Raw genomic sequence first — 25560 nt, 5'->3', positions numbered from 1 at the left:
TCATTCTCACCAGACATTCTCATTCTGCCAGGGCCTACTCTGAAAACCATACAAGAGAGACTTTGTGCGGGCATTGTAAAGTGACAGTGTTCTTGAGGGTGTATCCACAGGTCCTGCTGTCTTGCTTGGTTTCCCTCTCACAGTCCACGACGTGGTTCACCTTGTATTGCCAGGATCTTGGTTCAGTGCCCAGTGGTGACTCAATAAGGAGAGAAAAGGCATTTGCCTCACTACATGAATCCAGAAATGGCAGGACAGACAGGAGAGTCTGACAGTGAACTAATTGACATGGAAAGCTCAGCTACCTTGATTTTCAGGTGTCAGTTCTGTCCCTACTCTCGAGAAAGGGGAAGGTACTCATACTTTGAACGTCCCCCCGAACGTTGTTCAGACTGCCTACCAAAAGCAGGAGGATAGGACCAGATTCCACACCCTTTCCAAACGAAAAAGGTTTGCTGCAGCTCCACGAGCAGCACTGGTGACGAGTCAGGCACGTTGCATCCAGGAAGCACCTGCTTCTTCCAACTGACGTAGAAGGACCTGTGATGAGTGGTCCTTCTAGAAACAGGAAGTGGGAGGAACATCTAGAAACAGAAGTGGGAGGTATCCTTGGGAAGTGTGGTTTAAGCTCATCAGAAAGCTTTCCCATCCTCGAATAGCGATCCACTTTTGCACAAACACATCATGAATGTTTACTGGGATCTTCAGTGACTGGTACGGAAAATCTTTTCATGCTCACGTTGACACCTGATGTAAGCTTCTGTACGCAAATCCCACGATTGTTTTCACTTCCTGGGTTGAGGATCCATTCCTTTCTGTGAGTGCTCAGAAGAACTGAAGGTCCCCTCTACCCAGTGACTAGTGGCCCGAAGTCTAGGTCTTCTGCTTCTTGACTGGCTCACGGAAGGATTAGTAAGCAATGGTGGAAGCTTCTTATATGAAAGAACTGTTCAACTTTGATTTGGTGGCACAAACCAGGGGTCTGACAAGAGTGCAGTGTGATCTCAGGCTCTGTGGTTCAGTCAGACATTAACCATGCCTTCTCAATTCATCCATTCACTCATCATCATCATCAAACTCCTGCGCTATTCTTAGAGGCTCAGCGTCAGGCTTTGCAGCAGCAGGACCTGTTGAGAAGAAAGGAAAAAACTTCTCTTCCTGGCTGCTGTCACCTCCCAAGGTGAAAGTGTACAGAGCTGTTTTCTTATGGACATTGTAAAATGACAGCTTCTTGGCTGACATGTCCAGGAAGACCCCAGTCTTTTGCAGCTTCCCACTCACACTCAAACGGGTCCAAGGATCTGAGTGGGCCCAATACTCTTGCCCATCTGCAAACCCTATGACCCAGAAGCCATTCTTAGGCGACGGAGTCACCGTCCCTTTGCGAGTCACAGATTCCCGGGCAATACCCAAGGCCCAGCTGCTTCTCTTGCCAACATCCACTTCCCAGTAGTGTCTCCCAGATGTGTATCCTTCCTTTGCCAGCACAAAAGTGTGGGAATCAAATCTCTTCTCCTTGCTGGGCACCTTTCTGATGATGCCAGTATCCTTTACACTCTTCCCATCGTCAGAGATTTCCAATCTGGGGTGAGCCGTGTCAGCATCCAGGGTGACATCAACTGCAAAGATCAAGTCACTTAAGTAGTAAAAAGCATAAAGGCTGCTGCTGTGAAAATTTCTATTATGTGTCCCCTCCCATTGGTTCCCTTGCCATCCCTTGTTCTCCGCTCTGATGCATCCTAGGCAGCCCCTTTCCCAGGATACCTCTAGCTTCTGCTGTCCCAAATCTCCCATGGCCCTTGTCTCTCATCTATGGCATGCTGAGAGAGTGGTTGGCATGCACCAAATGCAAAGCGACTCAAAGACACTCCCTTGAAGATGTCATGTAGCTTCAGGGAGGAATGTAAGGAGATTACAAGCCTCTGCCTTCATCGTGGCAACTCTGTAGAGGTGGCCAGAGGATAAGAACCATGCCTTGCTGCACACCTCCTCTTTGGGCAAAACCAGAATCACAGAATCCGCTTGCATGAGAGTGTGGGGTGAAGTTCCATTGACCACGACTGTATGACACAAATAAGCCAGGTGTGTGCATACTCAGCAGTAGAAATGCTCCAAAAACACCCTGAAATGAGCCTCCCCTTGCTAAAACTTACCCTTTTCTTCTGAGAATCAATAATGCTGCCTTAAATCCCAGAAACTCTAACACTGACTTGTGAAGTTTCTTGGGCAGCATAGGAATAAGAGAAAGATTAAGAAACAATTCTTGCTCTTAAGAAGTCATCTGAACCACTCCTTGTGAAGGAGGGATGCGTTTTCCAGAGCTGCATTGAGGCTCCAAGAGGTGGGATTCAGCATGCGTTCTTTTCTTACCTTTGTGTCGTCGTGTCTGCAGAAATTCTGTAGGAAAATGAATAAAGGAGACATTGAGTGGATTTAACAAGGAGACCATGGGTCCAGCAAGCTCACACACAGGTTATGATGCTGGCAGACGAGCATGCTCTTCTGCAGTAGCATGTCTTTTCTACGGGACAGAAAGCACATCACAAGCCCATCTCATCCTCCAAAGAGGAAAAGCCAGTGGGCCACTCAAGTCACTGGTCTCACAGAAGTGTTTTAAACACACCATGAATACAGAGAGGAAAGGGACATGGTCCCTGGTAGGAAAGAGAGCGGACCGGAAAAGGCCAAAGACCTCGCGTCTGGAGGTATCTCACAGCTGTCATGAAAGGGGAAATCCCAGTGCCTTCCAGACACTTGACAATACCTCATGGCAAAACTGCTTCATAATCCCACTCCTGTATGTCTCGGAGTCCAGGATTTATCCCATGAGATTCTTTGGCCTAATTCCCTCTCCTACACAAAGGTATTCCTTAGCCTTACACGATGTTTCCCAACAAAACTGCGTGAGGCAAGAGAACTTTGGTGAGCTGAGCAGGTTTTTGAAGGACATCTCGGCCGTTGTGAGTTTCGTAAGGAGCACCAGAGACGACATGTCACTTACTCTTTTCTCTCACCAGCTGGTCTGTATGAAAAAGAGAAGAGTAATCAAAGATAGAAGCATAAGCAATTTTACAAGAAGCCCTTGAAAATCAAGGATGCTCTTTCAACCTCTCAAAATAATAGACACAGACACGAAAGGCCCCTCCATACCAGCTACCGCAGAGCAAGCCTTGTGGGTGCTGGTACCTTGCATCAGAAGAAAAGCAATTGCCAAAGCCACCAAGCTAGTCTTTAATGACAACACACAAGATAACATCTGTCCACAGCTAAAATCATATTCCACCAGCCCACCAGAACTTCCTTCCTACCTTCCCTCCTTCCCTCCCAATCTCTGTCATTCCTCCCCTCTTCACTCAATCCCACAGCATCCTTTCTCAAGGGCAAGCTCCTTATGCAGATTACAGACACACTTAAAGGCCTCAGGTGGCTGAAAAAAAATGGGAACCTATTGCACAATTTAGTGGAGAGATCTCCCCAGCTGGGCAGGAGGGTGGAGGTCCTGCTGTGCCTGGCCTGGCAGGGGAGGCCAAGGGCGCCTTCCATGTGGCCAAGAAGAGATGAAGGGAACCATCTCCAAGGAGCCTGTAGCTGCAGGAAGGGCATTGCCCAAGAGGATGGTGAGAAGCATGGGGAGGTGGGGCGGGCTCTTTAGCAGGGAGACATTGCCATGCAATGGAGCTGGGGAGGGTGCGAGCAGACACATGGGGAACGCTCCCCTCGGCAAGGCTGGAGTCCCACTTTGAAGGACGGGACCCCTTAACAAAGCCCATGACTTTCCCCCGTGCGTTCCTGTTGAAGCTGCCGTGCCAGAGCACTGGTGCCCGGTGGGGGAAGGAGGGCAAGGGGCAGAGAGGGAGGCAAGCAGCAGGCTCTGTGTCTGTCTGGCAGGCAGGAGGGCTGGCCCCAGGGACACAGAGCGCTCCCCATTCCCACCCTGCACTCTAGGGACGAGCAGCCTCGCACATGCCAGGCAGCACTCACCTATCTGCGCTGGAATTTGTCCTGCAAAGGAAAGGAGACAGGCAGTTACAGCCAGTGGAGGACGCATGGCATGAAGCCCCGCGGAAGGTGTTTGCTGGAGTTGGGGTCATCCCGAGAAATCGCATGCACTCATGGACTAGTGCAAGAGTATGCTGAGGCCAAGCCCTGCCCCTGGCAACCCTGAGGGTGCTGGTGCCTTGCAGCAAAACAAAGGCCACTTGACAAGGCCACCCAGCTGCACTTTAATGACCTCACACAAGGTGACTTCTGCCTACACTGCAAGTCATATTCCTCCACCCCACCCCAATTTCCTGCCTTCTCTCCTTCCCTCCCACTCATTCTCATTCCTTCCCTCTTCCCTCCTTCCCACATGATCTGTTGTCAGGGGCAAGCCCTTTATGCAGCTTCCAGCCACACCTGAAGGCCTCAGCTGCCTTGCCTGAACATGGGCACCTGCTGCAGGGACCCCAAGGACACCACGCTTGTGGCCCCAATGAAAAGACCCTTGTCCCACAGACACCAGCATGTCCCTCTTGGAAGGAACCTCTCCCTCTGGAACAGCAACACCCCAGACACCACAGGCAAGTTACCCATCTCCTCTATCACCTGGGCTACAAAAGGAAGGAGAAAGGCAGTTAACAAAGGGAAATCGCCAGGCTCAGACCCCACCTGGGCTTTAGACATGGGCATTTGCCTGGGTCTGCCTTTCCTTTGCCTGAGGTCATGGTTAGTGGGGGGAAAGGGATCTGCAGGAATGGGGACCCAGTGGCATTACCAAGCATGCAGCCTAGAGGCTCTGCAGGAGAAGAGCCAACCACGGGCTCTCAGCAGCTGCAAGGCAACGCACTGCATGAGCTACTAGAAACATGGCCAAGTGATGCATGGAGAGAGGCTGGGAAGGCCACTCCTGGCATCGAGTACTCATCAGCTGTGGGCTGCCAAGGCCACAAGAGACAGGGAGAAGCTGGAGAGGCTTTAGCAGAGATCTCCCCAGCTGGGCGGGAGGGTGGAGGTCCTGCTGTGCCTGGCCTGGCAGGGGAGGCCAAGGGCGCCTTCCATGTGGCCAAGAAGAGATGAAGGGAACCATCTCCAAGGAGCCTGTAGCTGCAGGAAGGGCATTGCCCAAGAGGATGGTGAGAAGCATGGGGAGGTGGGGGCGGGCTCTTTAGCAGGGAGACATTGCCATGCAATGGAGCTGGGGAGGGTGCGAGCAGACACATGGGGAACGCTCCCCTCGGCAAGGCTGGAGTCCCACTTTGAAGGACGGGACCCCTTAACAAAGCCCATGACTTTCCCCCGTGCGTTCCTGTTGAAGCTGCCGTGCCAGAGCACTGGTGCCCGGTGGGGAAGGAGGGCAAGGGGCAGAGAGGGAGGCAAGCAGCAGGCTCTGTGTCTGTCTGGCAGGCAGGAGGGCTGGCCCCAGGGACACAGAGCGCTCCCCATTCCCACCCTGCACTCTAGGGACGAGCAGCCTCCCACATGCCAGGCAGCACTCACCTATCCGCGCTTGAAGTTGTCCTGCAAAGGAAAGGAGACAGGCAGTTACAGCCGGTGGAGGATGCATGGCATCAAGCCCCGCGGAAGGTGTTTGCTGGAGTTGGGCTCATCCCGAGAAATCGCATGCACTCATGGACTAGTGCAAGAGCATGCTGAGGCCAAGCCCTGCCCCTGGCAACCCTGAGGGTGCTGGTGCCTTGCAGCAAAACAAAGGCCACTTGACAGGGCCACCCAGCTGCACTTTAATGACCTCACACAAGGTGACTTCTGCCTACACTGCAAGTCATATTCCTCTACCCCACCCCAATTTCCTGTCTTCCCTCCTTTCCTCCCACTCATTGTCATTCCTTCCCACTTCCCTCCTTCCCACATGATCTTGAGATTGGATATATTGGAGACATTGCCATGAAACGGAGCTAGGGACGGTGAGGCTAGACATGTGGGGAACGCTCCCCTCGGCAAGGCTGGAGTCCCACTTTGAAGGACGGGACCCCTTAACAAAGCCCATGACTTTCCCCCGTGCGTTCCTGTTGAAGCTGCCGTGCCAGAGCACTGGTGCCCGGTGGGGGAAGGAGGGCAAGGGGCAGAGAGGGAGGCAAGCAGCAGGCTCTGTGTCTGTCTGGCAGGCAGGAGGGCTGGCCCCAGGGACACAGAGCGCTCCCCATTCCCACCCTGCACTCTAGGGACGAGCAGCCTCCCACATGCCAGGCAGCACTCACCTATCTGCGCTTGAAGTTGTCCTGTAAAGGAAAGGAGACAGGCAGTTACAGCCGGTGGAGGACGCATGGCATGAAGCCCCGCGGAAGGTGTTTGCTGGAGTTGGGCTCATCCCGAGAAATCGCATGCACTCATGGACTAGTGCAAGAGCATGCTGAGGCCAAGCCCTGCCCCTGGCAACCCTGAGGGTGCTGGTGCCTTGCAGCAAAACAAAGGCCACTTGACAAGGCCACCCAGCTGCACTTTAATGACCTCACACAAGGTGACTTCTGCCTACACTGCAAGTCATATTCCTCCACCCCACCCCAATTTCCTGCCTTCCCTCCTTTCCTCCCACTCATTCTCATTCCTTCCCTCTTCCCTCCTTCCCACATGGTCTGTTGTCAGGGGCAAGCCCTTTATGCAGCTTCCAGGCACACCTGAAGGCCTCAGCTGCCTTGCCTGAACATGGGCACCTGCTGCAGGGACCCCAAGGACACCACGCTTGTGGCCCCAATGAAAAGACCCTTGTCCCACAGACACCAGCATGTCCCTCTTGGAAGGAACCTCTCCCTCTGGAACAGCAACACCCCAGACACCACAGGCAACTTACGCTTGTCCTCTTGCTCTTGGGCTACAGAAGGAAGAAGAAAGGCAGTTAACAAAGAGAAATCGCCAGGCTCAGACGCCACCTGGGCTTTAGACATGGGCATTTGCCTGGGTCTGCCTTTCCTTTGCCTGAGGTCATGGTTAGTGGGGGGAAAGGGATCTGCAGGAATGGGGACCCAGTGGCATCACCAAGCATGCAGCCTAGAGGCTCTGCAGGAGAAGAGTCAACCACGGGCTCTCAGGAGCTGCAAGGCAACGCACTGCATGAGCTTCTAGAAACATGGCCAAGTGATGCATGGAGAGAGGCTGGGAAGGCCACTCCTGGCATCGAGTACTCATCAGCTGTGGGCTGCCAAGGTCACAAGAGACAGGGAGAAGCTGCAGAGGCTTTAGCAGAGATCTCCCCAGCTGGGCGGGAGGGTGGAGGTCCTGCTGTGCCTGGCCTGGCAGGGGAGGCCAAGGGCGCCTTCCATGTGGCCAAGAAGAGATGAAGGGAACCATCTCCAAGGAGCTCTGTAGCTGCAGGAAGGGCATTGCCCAAGAGGATGGTGAGAAGCATGGGGAGGTGGGGGCGGGCTCTTTAGCAGGGAGACATTGCCATGCAATGGAGCTGGGGAGGCTGAGGCTAGACACATGGGGAACGCTCCCCTCGGCAAGGCTGGAGTCCCACTTTGAAGGACGGGACCCCTTAACAAAGCCCATGACTTTCCCCGTGCGTTCCTGTTGAAGCTGCCGTGCCAGAGCACTGGTGCCCGGTGGGGGAAGGAGGGCAAGGGGCAGAGAGGGAGGCAAGCAGCAGGCTCTGTGTCTGTCTGGCAGGCAGGAGGGCTGGCCCCAGGGACACAGAGCGCTCCCCATTCCCACCCTGCACTCTAGGGACGAGCAGCCTCGCACATGCCAGGCAGCACTCACCTATCTGCGCTTGAAGTTGTCCTGCAAAGGAAATGAGACAGGCAGTTACAGCCGGTGGAGGATGCATGGCATGAAGCCCCGTGGAAGGTGTTTGCTGGAGTTGGGGTCATCCCGAGAAATCGCATGCACTCATGGACTAGTGCAAGAGTATGCTGAGGCCAAGCCCTGCCCCTGGCAACCCTGAGGGTGCTGGTGCCTTGCAGCAAAACAAAGGCCACTTGACAAGGCCACCCAGCTGCACTTTAATGACCTCACACAAGGTGACTTCTGCCTACACTGCAAGTCATATTCCTCTACCCCACCCCAATTTCCTGTCTTCCCTCCTTTCCTCCCACTCATTGTCATTCCTTCCCACTTCCCTCCTTCCCACATGATCTTGAGATTGGATATATTGGAGACATTGCCATGAAACGGAGCTAGGGACGGTGAGGCTAGACATGTGGGGAACGCTCCCCTCGGCAAGGCTGGAGTCCCACTTTGAACGACGGGACCACTTAACAAAGCCCATGACTTTCCCCCGTGCGTTCCTGTTGAAGCTGCCGTGCCAGAGCAGTGGTGCCCGGTGGGGGAAGGAGGGCAAGGGGCAGAGAGGGAGGCAAGCAGCAGGCTCTGTGTCTGTCTGGCAGGCAGGAGGGCTGGCCCCAGGGACACAGAGCGCTCCCCATTCCCACCCTGCACTCTAGGGACGAGCAGCCTCCCACATGCCAGGCAGCACTCACCTATCTGCGCTTGAAGTTGTCCTGTAAAGGAAAGGAGACAGGCAGTTACAGCCGGTGGAGGACGCATGGCATGAAGCCCCGCGGAAGGTGTTTGCTGGAGTTGGGCTCATCCCGAGAAATCGCATGCACTCATGGACTAGTGCAAGAGCATGCTGAGGCCAAGCCCTGCCCCTGGCAACCCTGAGGGTGCTGGTGCCTTGCAGCAAAACAAAGGCCACTTGACAAGGCCACCCAGCTGCACTTTAATGACCTCACACAAGGTGACTTCTGCCTACACTGCAAGTCATATTCCTCCACCCCACCCCAATTTCCTGCCTTCCCTCCTTTCCTCCCACTCATTCTCATTCCTTCCCTCTTCCCTCCTTCCCACATGGTCTGTTGTCAGGGGCAAGCCCTTTATGCAGCTTCCAGCCACACCTGAAGGCCTCAGCTGCCTTGCCTGAACATGGGCACCTGCTGCAGGGACCCCAAGGACACCACGATTGTGGCCCCAATGAAAAGACCCTTGTCCCACAGACACCAGCATGTCCCTCTTGGAAGGAACCTCTCCCTCTGGAACAGCAACACCCCAGACACCACAGGCAACTTACGCTTGTCCTCTTGCTCTTGGGCTACAGAAGGAAGAAGAAAGGCAGTTAACAAAGAGAAATCGCCAGGCTCAGACGCCACCTGGGCTTTAGACATGGGCATTTGCCTGGGTCTGCCTTTCCTTTGCCTGAGGTCATGGTTAGTGGGGGGAAAGGGATCTGCAGGAATGGGGACCCAGTGGCATCACCAAGCATGCAGCCTAGAGGCTCTGCAGGAGAAGAGTCAACCACGGGCTCTCAGGAGCTGCAAGGCAACGCACTGCATGAGCTTCTAGAAACATGGCCAAGTGATGCATGGAGAGAGGCTGGGAAGGCCACTCCTGGCATCGAGTACTCATCAGCTGTGGGCTGCCAAGGTCACAAGAGACAGGGAGAAGCTGCAGAGGCTTTAGCAGAGATCTCCCCAGCTGGGCGGGAGGGTGGAGGTCCTGCTGTGCCTGGCCTGGCAGGGGAGGCCAAGGGCGCCTTCCATGTGGCCAAGAAGAGATGAAGGGAACCATCTCCAAGGAGCCTGTAGCTGCAGGAAGGGCATTGCCCAAGAGGATGGTGAGAAGCATGGGGAGGTGGGGGCGGGCTCTTTAGCAGGGAGACATTGCCATGCAATGGAGCTGGGGAGGGTGCGAGCAGACACATGGGGAACGCTCCCCTCGGCAAGGCTGGAGTCCCACTTTGAAGGACGGGACCCCTTAACAAAGCCCATGACTTTCCCCCGTGCGTTCCTGTTGAAGCTGCCGTGCCAGAGCACTGGTGCCCGGTGGGGGAAGGAGGGCAAGGGGCAGAGAGGGAGGCAAGCAGCAGGCTCTGTGTCTGTCTGGCAGGCAGGAGGGCTGGCCCCAGGGACACAGAGCGCTCCCCATTCCCACCCTGCACTCTAGGGACGAGCAGCCTCGCACATGCCAGGCAGCACTCACCTATCTGCGCTGGAATTTGTCCTGCAAAGGAAAGGAGACAGGCAGTTACAGCCAGTGGAGGACGCATGGCATGAAGCCCCGCGGAAGGTGTTTGCTGGAGTTGGGGTCATCCCGAGAAATCGCATGCACTCATGGACTAGTGCAAGAGTATGCTGAGGCCAAGCCCTGCCCCTGGCAACCCTGAGGGTGCTGGTGCCTTGCAGCAAAACAAAGGCCACTTGACAAGGCCACCCAGCTGCACTTTAATGACCTCACACAAGGTGACTTCTGCCTACACTGCAAGTCATATTCCTCCACCCCACCCCAATTTCCTGCCTTCTCTCCTTCCCTCCCACTCATTCTCATTCCTTCCCTCTTCCCTCCTTCCCACATGATCTGTTGTCAGGGGCAAGCCCTTTATGCAGCTTCCAGCCACACCTGAAGGCCTCAGCTGCCTTGCCTGAACATGGGCACCTGCTGCAGGGACCCCAAGGACACCACGCTTGTGGCCCCAATGAAAAGACCCTTGTCCCACAGACACCAGCATGTCCCTCTTGGAAGGAACCTCTCCCTCTGGAACAGCAACACCCCAGACACCACAGGCAAGTTACCCATCTCCTCTATCACCTGGGCTACAAAAGGAAGGAGAAAGGCAGTTAACAAAGGGAAATCGCCAGGCTCAGACCCCACCTGGGCTTTAGACATGGGCATTTGCCTGGGTCTGCCTTTCCTTTGCCTGAGGTCATGGTTAGTGGGGGGAAAGGGATCTGCAGGAATGGGGACCCAGTGGCATTACCAAGCATGCAGCCTAGAGGCTCTGCAGGAGAAGAGCCAACCACGGGCTCTCAGCAGCTGCAAGGCAACGCACTGCATGAGCTACTAGAAACATGGCCAAGTGATGCATGGAGAGAGGCTGGGAAGGCCACTCCTGGCATCGAGTACTCATCAGCTGTGGGCTGCCAAGGCCACAAGAGACAGGGAGAAGCTGGAGAGGCTTTAGCAGAGATCTCCCCAGCTGGGCAGGAGGGTGGAGGTCCTGCTGTGCCTGGCCTGGCAGGGGAGGCCAAGGGCGCCTTCCATGTGGCCAAGAAGAGATGAAGGGAACCATCTCCAAGGAGCCTGTAGCTGCAGGAAGGGCATTGCCCAAGAGGATGGTGAGAAGCATGGGGAGGTGGGGGCGGGCTCTTTAGCAGGGAGACATTGCCATGCAATGGAGCTGGGGAGGCTGAGGCTAGACACATGGGGAACGCTCCCCTCGGCAAGGCTGGAGTCCCACTTTGAAGGACGGGACCCCTTAACAAAGCCCATGACTTTCCCCGTGCGTTCCTGTTGAAGCTGCTGTGCCAGAGCACTGGTGCCCGGTGGGGGAAGGAGGGCAAGGGGCAGAGAGGGAGGCAAGCAGCAGGCTCTGTGTCTGTTCTGGCAGGCAGGAGGGCTGGCCCCAGGGACACAGAGCGCTCCCCATTCCCACCCTGCACTCTAGGGACGAGCAGCCTCCCACATGCCAGGCAGCACTCACCTATCCGCGCTTGAAGTTGTCCTGCAAAGGAAAGGAGACAGGCAGTTACAGCCGGTGGAGGATGCATGGCATGAAGCCCCGCGGAAGGTGTTTGCTGGAGTTGGGGTCATCCCGAGAAATCGCATGCACTCATGGACTAGTGCAAGAGTATGCTGAGGCCAAGCCCTGCCCCTGGCAACCCTGAGGGTGCTGGTGCCTTGCAGCAAAACAAAGGCCACTTGACAAGGCCACCCAGCTGCACTTTAATGACCTCACACAAGGTGACTTCTGCCTACACTGCAAGTCATATTCCTCTACCCCACCCCAATTTCCTGTCTTCCCTCCTTTCCTCCCACTCATTGTCATTCCTTCCCACTTCCCTCCTTCCCACATGATCTTGAGATTGGATATATTGGAGACATTGCCATGAAACGGAGCTAGGGACGGTGAGGCTAGACATGTGGGGAACGCTCCCCTCGGCAAGGCTGGAGTCCCACTTTGAAGGACGGGACCCCTTAACAAAGCCCATGACTTTCCCCCGTGCGTTCCTGTTGAAGCTGCCGAGCCAGAGCACTGGTGCCCGGTGGGGGAAGGAGGGCAAGGGGCAGAGAGGGAGGCAAGCAGCAGGCTCTGTGTCTGTCTGGCAGGCAGGAGGGCTGGCCCCAGGGACACAGAGTGCTCCCCATTCCCACCCTGCACTCTAGGGACGAGCAGCCTCCCACATGCCAGGCAGCACTCACCTATCTGCGCTTGAAGTTGTCCTGTAAAGGAAAGGAGACAGGCAGTTACAGCCGGTGGAGGACGCATGGCATGAAGCCCCGCGGAAGGTGTTTGCTGGAGTTGGGCTCATCCCGAGAAATCGCATGCACTCATGGACTAGTGCAAGAGCATGCTGAGGCCAAGCCCTGCCCCTGGCAACCCTGAGGGTGCTGGTGCCTTGCAGCAAAACAAAGGCCACTTGACAAGGCCACCCAGCTGCACTTTAATGACCTCACACAAGGTGACTTCTGCCTACACTGCAAGTCATATTCCTCCACCCCACCCCAATTTCCTGCCTTCCCTCCTTTCCTCCCACTCATTCTCATTCCTTCCCTCTTCCCTCCTTCCCACATGGTCTGTTGTCAGGGGCAAGCCCTTTATGCAGCTTCCAGGCACACCTGAAGGCCTCAGCTGCCTTGCCTGAACATGGGCACGTGCTGCAGGGACCCCAAGGACACCACGCTTGTGGCCCCAATGAAAAGACCCTTGTCCCACAGACACCAGCATGTCCCTCTTGGAAGGAACCTCTCCCTCTGGAACAGCAACACCCCAGACACCACAGGCAACTTACGCTTGTCCTCTTGCTCTTGGGCTACAGAAGGAAGAAGAAAGGCAGTTAACAAAGAGAAATCGCCAGGCTCAGACGCCACCTGGGCTTTAGACATGGGCATTTGCCTGGGTCTGCCTTTCCTTTGCCTGAGGTCATGGTTAGTGGGGGGAAAGGGATCTGCAGGAATGGGGACCCAGTGGCATCACCAAGCATGCAGCCTAGAGGCTCTGCAGGAGAAGAGTCAACCATGGGCTCTCAGGAGCTGCAAGGCAACGCACTGCATGAGCTTCTAGAAACATGGCCAAGTGATGCATGGAGAGAGGCTGGGAAGGCCACTCCTGGCATCGAGTACTCATCAGCTGTGGGCTGCCAAGGTCACAAGAGACAGGGAGAAGCTGGAGAGGCTTTAGCAGAGATCTCCCCAGCTGGGCGGGAGGGTGGAGGTCCTGCTGTGCCTGGCCTGGCAGGGGAGGCCAAGGGCGCCTTCCATGTGGCCAAGAAGAGATGAAGGGAACCATCTCCAAGGAGCCTGTAGCTGCAGGAAGGGCATTGCCCAAGAGGATGGTGAGAAGCATGGGGAGGTGGGGGCGGGCTCTTTAGCAGGGAGACATTGCCATGCAATGGAGCTGGGGAGGCTGAGGCTAGACACATGGGGAACGCTCCCCTCGGCAAGGCTGGAGTCCCACTTTGAAGGACGGGACCCCTTAACAAAGCCCATGACTTTCCCCCGTGCGTTCCTGTTGAAGCTGCTGTGCCAGAGCACTGGTGCCCGGTGGGGGAAGGAGGGCAAAGGGCAGAGAGGGAGGCAAGCAGCAGGCTCTGTGTCTGTCTGGCAGGCAGGAGGGCTGGCCCCAGGGACACAGAGCGCTCCCCATTCCCACCCTGCACTCTAGGGACGAGCAGCCTCGCACATGCCAGGCAGCACTCACCTATCTGCGCTTGAAGTTGTCCTGCAAAGGAAATGAGACAGGCAGTTACAGCCGGTGGAGGATGCATGGCATGAAGCCCCGTGGAAGGTGTTTGATGGAGTTGGGGTCATCCCGAGAAATCGCATGCACTCATGGACTAGTGCAAGAGTATGCTGAGGCCAAGCCCTGCCCCTGGCAACCCTGAGGGTGCTGGTGCCTTGCAGCAAAACAAAGGCCACTTGACAAGGCCACCCAGCTGCACTTTAATGACCTCACACAAGGTGACTTCTGCCTACACTGCAAGTCATATTCCTCTACCCCACCCCAATTTCCTGTCTTCCCTCCTTTCCTCCCACTCATTGTCATTCCTTCCCACTTCCCTCCTTCCCACATGATCTTGAGATTGGATATATTGGAGACATTGCCATGAAACGGAGCTAGGGACGGTGAGGCTAGACATGTGGGGAACGCTCCCCTCGGCAAGGCTGGAGTCCCACTTTGAACGACGGGACCACTTAACAAAGCCCATGACTTTCCCCCGTGCGTTCCTGTTGAAGCTGCCGTGCCAGAGCAGTGGTGCCCGGTGGGGGAAGGAGGGCAAGGGGCAGAGAGGGAGGCAAGCAGCAGGCTCTGTGTCTGTCTGGCAGGCAGGAGGGCTGGCCCCAGGGACACAGAGCGCTCCCCATTCCCACCCTGCACTCTAGGGACGAGCAGCCTCCCACATGCCAGGCAGCACTCACCTATCTGCGCTTGAAGTTGTCCTGTAAAGGAAAGGAGACAGGCAGTTACAGCCGGTGGAGGACGCATGGCATGAAGCCCCGCGGAAGGTGTTTGCTGGAGTTGGGCTCATCCCGAGAAATCGCATGCACTCATGGACTAGTGCAAGAGCATGCTGAGGCCAAGCCCTGCCCCTGGCAACCCTGAGGGTGCTGGTGCCTTGCAGCAAAACAAAGGCCACTTGACAAGGCCACCCAGCTGCACTTTAATGACCTCACACAAGGTGACTTCTGCCTACACTGCAAGTCATATTCCTCCACCCCACCCCAATTTCCTGCCTTCCCTCCTTTCCTCCCACTCATTCTCATTCCTTCCCTCTTCCCTCCTTCCCACATGGTCTGTTGTCAGGGGCAAGCCCTTTATGCAGCTTCCAGCCACACCTGAAGGCCTCAGCTGCCTTGCCTGAACATGGGCACCTGCTGCAGGGACCCCAAGGACACCACGATTGTGGCCCCAATGAAAAGACCCTTGTCCCACAGACACCAGCATGTCCCTCTTGGAAGGAACCTCTCCCTCTGGAACAGCAACACCCCAGACACCACAGGCAACTTACGCTTGTCCTCTTGCTCTTGGGCTACAGAAGGAAGAAGAAAGGCAGTTAACAAAGAGAAATCGCCAGGCTCAGACGCCACCTGGGCTTTAGACATGGGCATTTGCCTGGGTCTGCCTTTCCTTTGCCTGAGGTCATGGTTAGTGGGGGGAAAGGGATCTGCAGGAATGGGGACCCAGTGGCATCACCAAGCATGCAGCCTAGAGGCTCTGCAGGAGAAGAGTCAACCACGGGCTCTCAGGAGCTGCAAGGCAACGCACTGCATGAGCTTCTAGAAACATGGCCAAGTGATGCATGGAGAGAGGCTGGGAAGGCCACTCCTGGCATCGAGTACTCATCAGCTGTGGGCTGCCAAGGTCACAAGAGACAGGGAGAAGCTGCAGAGGCTTTAGCAGAGATCTCCCCAGCTGGGCGGGAGGGTGGAGGTCCTGCTGTGCCTGGCCTGGCAGGGGAGGCCAAGGGCGCCTTCCATGTGGCCAAGAAGAGATGAAGGGAACCATCTCCAAGGAGCCTGTAGCTGCAGGAAGGGCATTGCCCAAGAGGATGGTGAGAAGCATGGGGAGGTGGGGGCGGGCTCTTTAGCAGGGAGACATTGCCATGCAATGGAGCTGGGGAGGCTGAGGCTAGACACATGGGGAACGCTCCCCTCGGCAAGGCTGGAGTCCCACTTTGAAGGACGGGACCCCTTAACAAAGCCCATGACTTTCCCCCGTGCGTTCCTGTTGAAGCTGCCGAGCCAGAGCAGTGGTGCCCGGTGGGGGAAGGAGGGCAAGGGGCAGAGAGGGAGGCAAGCAGCAGGCTCTGTGTCTGTCTGGCAGGCAGGAGGGCTGGCCCCAGGGACACAGAGTGCTCCCCATTCCCACCCTGCACTCTAGGGACAAGCAGCCTCCCACATGCCAGGCAGCACTCACCTATCTGCTCTTGAAGTTGCCCTGCAAAGGAAAGGAGACAGGCAGTTACAGCCGGTGGAGGATGCATGGCATGAAGCCCCGCGGAAGGTGTTTGCTGGAGTTGGGGTCATCCCGAGAAATCGCATGCACTCATGGACTAGTGCAAGAGTATGCTGAGGCCAAGCCCTGCCCCTGGCAACCCTGAGGGTGCTGGTGCCTTGCAGCAAAACAAAGGCCACTTGACAAGGCCACCCAGCTGCACTTTAATGACCTCACACAAGGTGACTTCTGCCTACACTGCAAGTCATATTCCTCCACCCCACCCGAATTTCCTGTCTTCCCTCCTTCCCTCCCACTCATTCTCATTCTTTCCCTCTTCCCTCCTTCCCACATGATCTTTTGTCAGGGGCAAGCCCTTTATGCAGCTTCCAGCCACATCTGAAGGCCTCAGTTGCCTTGCCTGAACATGGGCACCTGCTGCAGGGACATCAAGGACACTGCGCTTGTGTCCTGAATGGTCTGGTGCTCTGGTAGGATACAATGCCACTTTGATGGACGGGACCCCCTAGCAAATTGTAATTCTTCCCTGCTTGTGTTACTGTTGATGGCACTGTGTCCTTCCTTGGGAAACTTTCTTGCTGCCTGTGCCCAGCAGTAATTCAATGGTAGCTGCCCTGGACTGTCACCTGTGCTAAAGAGATCTCACAGAAGTGGGTCAACCCAGAAGAGCTACGTTTTGCCTTCATGTCTCTCTTTTTATGTCTTTGCCTCACTTGAGTGAAATGGTCTGGGGAGTTGGATGGAGAGGAATGGAGGTGTGGAAACTCATGTGCAGGGTCTTTATCAGGGAGGAATTGCCAGGAAATGCAGCTTGGGAGGGTTAAGGTTAGCCTTCAGTTTGGGTGACTCACAGTATAATACTTTCCATGTTCTAAAAGTACTCACAGCATCTCTGAATGAGGTCTCGGGGAGTCTTAAGGAGATTAGAGGAAATTTGGGCCCTGCTGCCCAAAATTCTCATTTACCATGTCTTCTAGCTATCACACGTGACCTATTTATCCCAGTTTCAGTAACTCCTAGCATTAACCTTAAAGTATCTCATTTGCATAAGCAAATGCCCTGTGCTCCCACAAAAAAAAGATGGGAAACAAGCCACTCTGAGTTAGAGCAGGGTTATAGCTCCTTACAGGTATCCCCCAGATATCCCACAGATATCCCCCACAAAGAAAGACACTTATGGAGGGTGATTTGCAAGGAGAAACGAGCACTTACCTTCACCTATCAAGTGGTAACCTGCAAAATAAAAGCTAATTTACAATATTGATTGTTGTGACCTTAAACGGAAAAATAAGTAGATTTAGCTACCACCTAGGAAGAACTCGGCCAACCTATGTGGTGCAGCAGAGTCTTCTCAATTCCAGCCTGCACCTAGATGGGCTCTGGGCACCCATACGGCTCCCTCCCCCACACCTGCTATTGCAGTGTCCATGTGGCCATTACTTCCTGATGCCTACAGATTTCTGCCTGTGTGCACTATGTGGCCTGACCCCCCTCATCCCTCGTGGTTCTCCTGCTGAGAGGGCCAAAGTCAGTGGCAGGATGGTGGACGAAGACATGACATACACGTAAGCTGGGAACTAATATGGTTCAGCTAGAGTGATTCTGCTTCATGAGAAGCACCATCCTTGAGGAAGAACTGTGAGAGCCAAGTAGTTTCACACTGACTCTGGCCATGCAAAAATGTCCAACAGTGTAGCTGGGAACAACAGTTTGTCATCTTTCCCATCTAAAGCTCAGTGCCATCAAAGTTTAAATATTTCAAATAGTTTTTTCCTTTCTACCTTCAGCAGAAGTTTGACCTGCAAAAGAAGTAATTTTTACATGTCCACCTTTGCCTTTTATTTCTTTAACAAATGTTTTGAATATTTGTTTAGCATTTATTACCTTCTTCCTTAAGTCTGGAGTCATCTGGAAGGGAGAACAAAGCAGAACAGATCAGAAAGGATGACTTCCTTTTCTTAGGCTGTACCCGCAAAAGCCTAAGTGTTAGTAAATTGAGGATTGTCTAGTTGCTGCTGTAGGTTATGGGCTAACTGACTGAAAAGGATTATGCATGTCAAAGTGCGGAAATCCTTTAAATTCAGAAAAAAATTTTGCTGTTCACAGCATAGACCTGGGGCTGGGTGCTGGAAGGAATTTATGCCAGCTTGTGTCTTCTTTGGGACAAAATCAAAAGTGGAGGTGTTTTGTAATGTAGCCAATCAAACAAAACTGGTGTTTTCCCAAACATTGGTGAGGATACTTGTGAAAAATGAGACATGTCAAAGGCAAGAGGAAGCAATGTATGCAACAGTGTAGTGGCGGATGCATTACACAGCAGAGGAGTCAGAGCCCATCGTCTGGCTCCTACCATGGGTTCCTCTTACTTATATAGATCCTCAGGTCTTTGCCTCCAGCTCATATTCCAGAAGGGCACGAGGTTCCTGTCAGCCCTTTGTCATGTCTGCCATGGATGGCTTGAGGGCGTGGGCCTAGCTGACTACGGTTAATCACTGAATTCTTGTTTGATACAAAGCAACTAAGAAATACAAGAGGATTCCACTAATTTCCTACCTTTCTGTGTCAGTTTATAGACACGCCAGGGTACCACAGAGTTCAAGATGATGTTTGAGACTGCCAGAACTGTTAGTAAAATCAATGGCAGAGACCAACCTGCATTTTTTTAAAAAGAACTGTATTTAGTATTTCATGGAAGTAAAATTAAGTGGATCATCCAGTCTCTTAGGTGGCTTAACAGAACTTCTTTTTGGGAATGTGCTAATGAATTGCTATCTTTGTCCCAAAGGACCCCACGTATCAGGAGACTACAGGCATATACAGCATTTCTGATTCAGAAAATGACACAGATCAAAGGAAGGACAATCTTACGAGCTTTGTTTTAGCTTCTAAGATGAATGGGGAAAACATAGCAGTGGAAAGCATATTTCATGTGAAGTTTTCTAAAGAAGAAAAAGGACTTAGAAGTGAAAGAGATGAACGATTTGTGATCAGCCTCTTCAGTGGGGAACCAGAGGTACTTTGAGAGTGCGAAAAGTAGACTTGGGTTGGTAAGCTTCTCTGCCCAGTGATCTAGGGTAACATTTAAAGTATATATTTAAATACACACACACACACACACACACACACACACACATATATATATATATGCTTGAGTGCAGTGGAGCAGTATGGCAATGTGCTGGAAAGGGGAGGTTGTTGTAGAGGTGGGCTCTAGGCTCACAGTACCCGGGAGAACATTTCACCCAGCTGAGCAACTGCAGAGTTCCCTGGAAACTGGGACAAAGTTGGCTGCTTGACCCCGCATTGAGGAGTTTACCCCCCACCCTACATCCCCTAGCTTCCCCAGCAGAGTCGCTCACTTCAAGGGAGGCAGGACAGAGTGGGAGAAAGGAAAGCACGACAAAGGCCAAGTCACAGCACAGTGCTCACCCAAAGGTTGACCCAACCCTCCACCAGAGAATCCCATGCCTAACATTTCTTAGGTGCCCTGGGAGCCTCCTCTCAGCCTGTCTAGACTTTATGCAGCATCCGGCAATGCCATGCTAAGAGACAATGGTCTGCCCAAGGTACTGGAGGGACCTCCACAATGGGTGGATCAAGCAAGAGCTCACCCTTTATCTCCCTCCCCAAGCAGGACCCGGACTGCTAGGATGGTGAGCCAGCCATGACAAATAAACATTAAGCATGGATTTACCTTCAGAACAGTTGCAGATAGCTTCTGAAGCTATAAAAGAGGAGGAAGATGAGTGAGGGGAAACAGTATTCATGGATGTGCCGCTTGGTCATTAGGGCCTGACATCACTTATGCTCTGCCACTGCCTTCCCCTCAGACTTCATCAGGGAGGAGAGGAAACGGTTAAGTCCTGGTACTGACCAAGGGGATCCCAAGCCTACAGCCCATCCTGAACTCATACGGAGCTGATAAGACACCAGGATGGGGGCCCAAGCATGAGCAGGGGACATCCTAAGAAAATTGACAGAAACCACCAACCCTGGCTTCCGATGGAAAACCATCCCTCATCCCACCAGACCCTTCCCTTGGGTCTGCGCCATGTCCACAACTCTTCTGAGTGGGGAGTTTCACCACGGTGGGGGGGAGAAGTAACCAGGTGATAGAAGGCACCTCATCAGGTGTAGGGGGCCTGGAAAACTGTGCCAGTTACTCTTCAAAGTAGGTGTGGTCTCTTACCTTGTTTATCCACGTTGCTCAACTGTCCTGTTACCCCTTTAACAAAAGCATTGTTTGTTAGACAATTCTCCTTCTTTACTTGCAGATAGGAAAAATGAGCTCCCTGAGCACCTGGAAGTTGAGCTGCGTGCCTGGATCAGAGCCAGGATTGCTCCTGATGACCCTCCTGCTGACACTCACATCCCCATGGAAAGTTGAGGAGTAGGAAAGATGACAGCTAGCAAGAGGACCTGCTTGCAAGCCCAACATTTGCCTTTCCCATCCCTCCACATCCCACCACCTCACCTAGGGAAGTACACGAGGAAGGACGCAGGCAGACCCTTGCTGGTTTGAGCAACAAGGGAAGCGGCAAATCCCAGGTCTTCTTTCTCTTCCATATGGTGTGGACAGCATTTATCCTGCCTCCCCAAGAATGCCTGTCTGCTAAAATGTGTTCCTCTCCTTCCTCAGCAGGCACGCTCACAGCAAAGAAAGGCAAGATAGCCTGTACTGAGGTCCAGCCAGCAGTGACCTGACTGCCTCTATGTCACATTGCTCACTTACTCCCACAGGGCTTTGTGGATTCCCATTAGGTTTGTTGTACAAGTGGCCAAGCACTGATCAGATTGTTCTGTTGGACCATCTGCTACTCCTTTGGGTGACATAAAGGTATTGTGTCTCTTTTGCCTGGAAAATGTCAGGGGACCACTTGAAAGAGGATTTCTTACCTGATGAAAAAAGGAACATACAAAATTGGAAAAGGATGGAACAAAATATTCCCATTCTTCTTCTCTGGAGCCAGGCAGTCATCATCTCTAATGTGCTGCAATGTAAGAGACAGAGAAAGGTGGTAGAACAAAATCCTCAATGAAGCCAAGTACCACATCTCTCCTCTCTCCTTTAAACATTGTGTTCCCTGTCATCCCATGTCACATTAAAGGGAAGCTGTGCCCAGCTGATCACCTGTGCAGCACAGGAGGCTTCTCGTATCTTCTTCTGTGTAACTTAGGCCTTGACATAAAGTGTACTCTGAGGAATCGAGTTGCTAATAATACAATTCTTCTTAGTTGCTGCCCCTAAATATTCATAACAAGACTGTTCCTGACATCTCCAATGGTATTATCCCTAGTAGCATTTGTAAAAATAATCTTGGTACTAATAAAGATGCAGACTGTGTGAACGGGTCCTTCAGTACTTAAGAGTATTACCTGCCAAAGGATGATACGCAGCTGCTGGTAGATGTAACTTTCACACCAAACACGACAGGTTCATAAACTGGCCAATGTTAAGCTAACATTTGGCTAGCTGCTGCTGGCAGAGATACCTTTGACACTACTTCCTACAGGTTCACCTGCACTGCTCTCAACAGCAGTTCTGATTTTTACAAAAAGGCCACTGTTAAGGCAGTATTTGGTTTGAGGTTTCTGCAGGCTTCTATAGTCTGCCCACCCTTCCCTTTGTCATTCATTTCTCCTCTTGATAGGCTTGTTTTGTCACCAGCACAAGGATGCCCTCATGCTGCATTTTTATTTGCTGTGGAACAAGGCAGTAAAAAAAAATCCATGTAAGGAAAGGTCCATGGATTTCTGATTTGCAGTCGCTGCAAACTGTCAGAATAAACCAGGCAGAATAAACATGCTTTTGGCAAGAGTGAATGGAAAAATTGGACTGGAAGAGAGACTCTCCTTTCCCAGCAGGTTCACTGACTACCAAAATAACTGTCCTTTCCAGTGCTTCCTCATAATTAATACAGAGGCAAGTAAAAGGCTAAGTGCTTGGTATTGGCCACAGTTCTTTCAAGCCATTACGGCTGCATCCACGAGAGGGACCTGGAGTGCCATTTCAGAGCAACACAGCAGGTCCAATGGGACAGCCTCCTGTCTCCAGTCCTCTCCTTTGCCCCACCACAGGTGGTCAAGGACATTGCAGGCAGCCATTTCAGGCAGCTGGACCCAGCCCTAAACAGTTTCATCTGTACCCCATCAGCTTCCTAAACTAGCTTACAGCATGAATGCATTAATGGTTGCTGGTGCTTGCTACCTCCTGCTGGGGGTTGGATTGGTCCATTGAAGCTGCAGGAAGGGTTGGGATGAAAGCTGGTATGAAGGGCCTGTGTGATGTGGCCATCCTCAGCATCACATCATTATTGCTGCCAGCATTTACTGAGTGGCCAAACAGAACTCAAAATGGCCTTGTGAGGAATGATTTTTTCCTATTGTTTTACTCTCTTGGAACTTGGGTAGAGCAAGCATCATTCCCTGCAAACTTGTCACAAAGGTTTATTTGACACTAACATCACAGGATCTCAGAGCAAAGTGGAAGGCACTATAAATGCTTCCACTGATAACTGGGACAGTGAAATGAAACAGGGAATGCCAGGCAGATTCTGAAGCTCTTTGGTTTTTCTCCTGCTCCCTATAAACTTTTTCTCAATGCATTTTTGTATTGTACTGTCTCTACTCCAGGTGGATAACATGGGCCCACCATTTGTCTAATATTCGAATAGATAGTTTCGAGTCAGCAAGCTTCATGTGGCTGCTTTCTCAACCTGGACACTTCCCCACTAGCCCATAGCCACAGCGAGCACATGGCTCACAAGCGACTTTGTGCAGGTACACTAACCAAAACTACAGGAAAACTTCACAGCTGCACAGAGTTGGATACGATAACGAATAAGTGGGCTACAATATAACAAGGCAAGCTCTCCTACCTTGCAAAATGCTATTGCTTCCTCTGAATCTTGCTGAGAGCACGACGTTTCTCTTCTCTGCTACAGTAAAAGAGAAGCAAGTATGAAGCAGTTGCAGACTTTGCTGAAATCACTGAGTTGTAAGCAGGAAAGAAGGGAAGGAGTATCACGGGCAAAACTCACCCAGACTGCTGTTCCTCCACCTCAGGAAGGCAGAGTCATGGAGGAATGGAAGGAGGAGAAAGGGCTGGCAGTCACAGGGTGAGGGAGCACTGCAGACAGGAGACACGTCCTTGGAGCACAGGTGAAAGCAAGCTCTTTGCTCCCGTAGTCATAATGGTTGATTTTTGAACCCATCTGTTTTTCAATTGGTCCTGAGGCAAGGTAGGTGCAAAGGTGAAAGGACGGTCACTAAAGTGAAGATAGGCAGTGAAGGGAAGGAGAGGGGTTTTTTTGCAGTGAAGCCATGTTTTGCTGGCTGGAATTGCTTTTGGACAGCCATGCAGGTTTCTGGGAAGGAAAGAGGAGTGGTGTAGCTCAGTGTGCTGAGCTGTTTCCTCTTGCAGGATGGTATCACAGGGAATTAGAAGGAGTGGCAGCTACCTCCATTTTTCACCTCCTCTCCTTCACCACCATCGTTAAGCCATGGCTCATTAAAAAAAAAATATTAAAAAAAGGAAGTGTTGCCATTCAAAGATTAGTTCAACATGTTATATAGCATCAGTGCCCAGCCTTTGGGGAAGTGGGATGTACCTTTCTACCCGGGCTCAAGCATTAGGAAGGAAAGGCAGGTTTAAATCCTAGCTACTGCTTCTGCCTTATGCAATAGCACACGAGTTAAGCCTGGCTGAGGAGCAAGACTGGCTTCAGGATACTGCTGATCGCATGGTATGAACATGCTTCCTCAAAGCACTGTCCTCTCCCTGTTAGATTCTGCACATTACTGCAGTCCATAGCTTTTTTGCACAATAGAATATTGCTCTCTTTTTCAAGGCAATGTCTCTCAAACACTATTTTAAAATCCCTCCCAAAACTTCAGTCCCCCATCTCAGCAAGTTTTCTGCTTCCCCAGCTTTAACTTTATGTCACTTCATGGGACTGAGCCTTTACGTTGGTCATGTCAGGGAGCAGCAAAGGCAGGCTGATGCATAAAGGTAAGTTGGCCAAGAGCTGAAGGTGATGGCAAAGCAGGCATGTGGTTGTGTGCTCGGCAACAAAATCTCAGCCACAGTGGAGGAGGTCCAGTGATGATAACTAGAGTCAGCCAACAGTTACCACTAGGCAGATCTGTAGGGATGAAGCAGGTGGATTGTCAAGCACCAGGGTGAGGGTCAGTGTCGTGGTTTAGCTCCAGCCAGGAACTAAGCACCACGCAGCCGCTCGCTCACTCCCCCCCGGTGGGATGGGGGAGAGAATTGGAAGAGCAAAAGTAAGAAAACTCGAGGGTTGAGATAAAGACAATTTAATAGGTAAAGCAAAAGCCACGCACACAAGCAAAGCAAAGCAAGGAATTCCTTCACCACTTCCCATGGGCAGGCAGGTGTTCAGCCATCTCCAGGAAAGCAGGGCTCCATCACGCGTAATGGTTACTTTGGAAGACAAACGCCATCACTCCAAATGTCCCCCCCTTCCTTCTTCTTCCCCAGCTTTATATACTGAGCATGACGTCATGTGGTATGGAATAGCCCTTTGGTCAGTTTGGATCAACTATCCTGGCTGTGTCCCCTCCCAGCTTCTTCTGCACCTGGCAGAGCATGGGAAGCTGAAAAGTCCTTGACTAGTGCAGCAACAACTAAAACATCTCTGTATTATCAACACTGTTTTCAGCACAAATCCAAAACATAGCCCCATACCAGCCACTATAAAGAAAATTAACTCTATCTCAGCTGAAACCAGGACAGTCAGTGTCTGGATCAGTGGGGTAGATGACCAGGCATGGGCAGGGTTGTAACGTAGCTCAGGTAGGGACTAAGGACAAGAGCCTGAGCTTGAGTAGAACTCCTGAGAGAAGTGGGGAGTCTCTGCTAAGGCTTCTCAAGCAGCTGTCTCAAGCACCTTCAAGTCACTTCAGTCCATGGAATCTACAGTCAAGAGATTGTACATGGAGGTTTCTGAACATGGGCATCACAGTTTCTGGGCATGCTCGTGCCCATTCCATGCCTGACAGCATCAGCATCTACTCTGTCACTTCCAGGAGTAACATCCAGGGCAGCTCCAGTCCTCTGTGATGTGGCTACCCCACCTTCCCAGGTGCCCTTGCATAACAGGTATGAGGGTCTGCAAGTGGAACTGAACAATAACGAGGACGATGGTTCATCTAGCTTGGAGGTGTCGCCGAGGTTAAGTAGGCCTGTGCCCTGCATCAAAACTGCTTCTATAAAGAAAAAAAGATGGGTCATTGTCATAGGAGACTCCCTTCTGAAGGGAACAGAAGGCCCAATATGCAGACCAGACCCACTTCTTAGGGAAGTCTGCTGCCTTCCTGGGACCCGGGTAGAAGATGTGAAGAGAAGACTTCCTACCCTGGTAAGGCCCTCAGACTATTATCCATTATTGATTTTTCAGGTAGGCAGCAATGAAATTGCTATTACCCTCTACTGCTCTTCCACGTGGGGGCGATGAAGCTGCAACACAAAGTCCTAGGGCAATCAAAAGAGACTTCAGGGCCTTGGGACGGCTAGTAAGGGACTCTGGAGCACAGGTTATTTTCTCCTCTCTCCTTCCAGTTGTGGGCAGTGACACTCGAAGGAACAGAGGTACCCAGTTTATTAACTCATGGCTCCATGGCTGGTGTCATCGCCACGGATTTGGTTTTTTTGA

General features: G+C 52.6%; 1 protein-coding gene across 1 annotated transcript; it reads right to left on the bottom strand.

Annotated features, from left to right (window-relative positions):
* Window positions 1–1056: 1056 nt before the first annotated feature.
* LOC140644641 (E3 ubiquitin-protein ligase TRIM39-like) lies at window positions 1057–17312 on the bottom strand. The gene is made up of 20 exons (XM_072847663.1): window positions 17294–17312; window positions 15845–15865; window positions 14937–14957; window positions 14347–14367; window positions 13628–13648; window positions 12720–12740; window positions 12130–12150; window positions 11411–11431; window positions 10503–10523; window positions 9913–9933; window positions 9005–9025; window positions 8415–8435; window positions 7696–7716; window positions 6788–6808; window positions 6198–6218; window positions 5479–5499; window positions 4572–4592; window positions 3982–4002; window positions 2371–2397; window positions 1057–1619 (listed from the first exon to the last, which is right to left on the bottom strand). Exons 1-20 carry the CDS (start codon window positions 17310–17312, stop codon window positions 1057–1059), a joined length of 966 nt encoding a protein of 321 aa, XP_072703764.1.
* Between the last annotated feature and the right edge of the window lie 8248 nt (window positions 17313–25560).

This window comes from Ciconia boyciana, chromosome 28 (genome assembly GCF_034638445.1).
Source record: "Ciconia boyciana chromosome 28, ASM3463844v1, whole genome shotgun sequence".
NCBI lineage: Eukaryota > Metazoa > Chordata > Aves > Ciconiiformes > Ciconiidae > Ciconia > Ciconia boyciana.
The sequence above is the reverse complement of the archived record's forward strand: the minus strand, read 5'-3'. Positions and strand labels throughout refer to the sequence as shown.

What these genes read in the sequence shown, in the direction of transcription:
- LOC140644641 (XM_072847663.1), bottom strand. An exon ending in ACAACTTCAAGCGCAGATAG is followed by an intron (nt 11,432 to 12,129) that starts GTGAGTGCTGCC and finishes TTTCCTTTGCAG; the next exon opens with GACAACTTCAAGCGCGGATA. An exon ending in CCAGGTGATAGAGGAGATGG is followed by an intron (nt 9,934 to 10,502) that starts GTAACTTGCCTG and finishes TTTCCTTTGCAG; the next exon opens with GACAAATTCCAGCGCAGATA.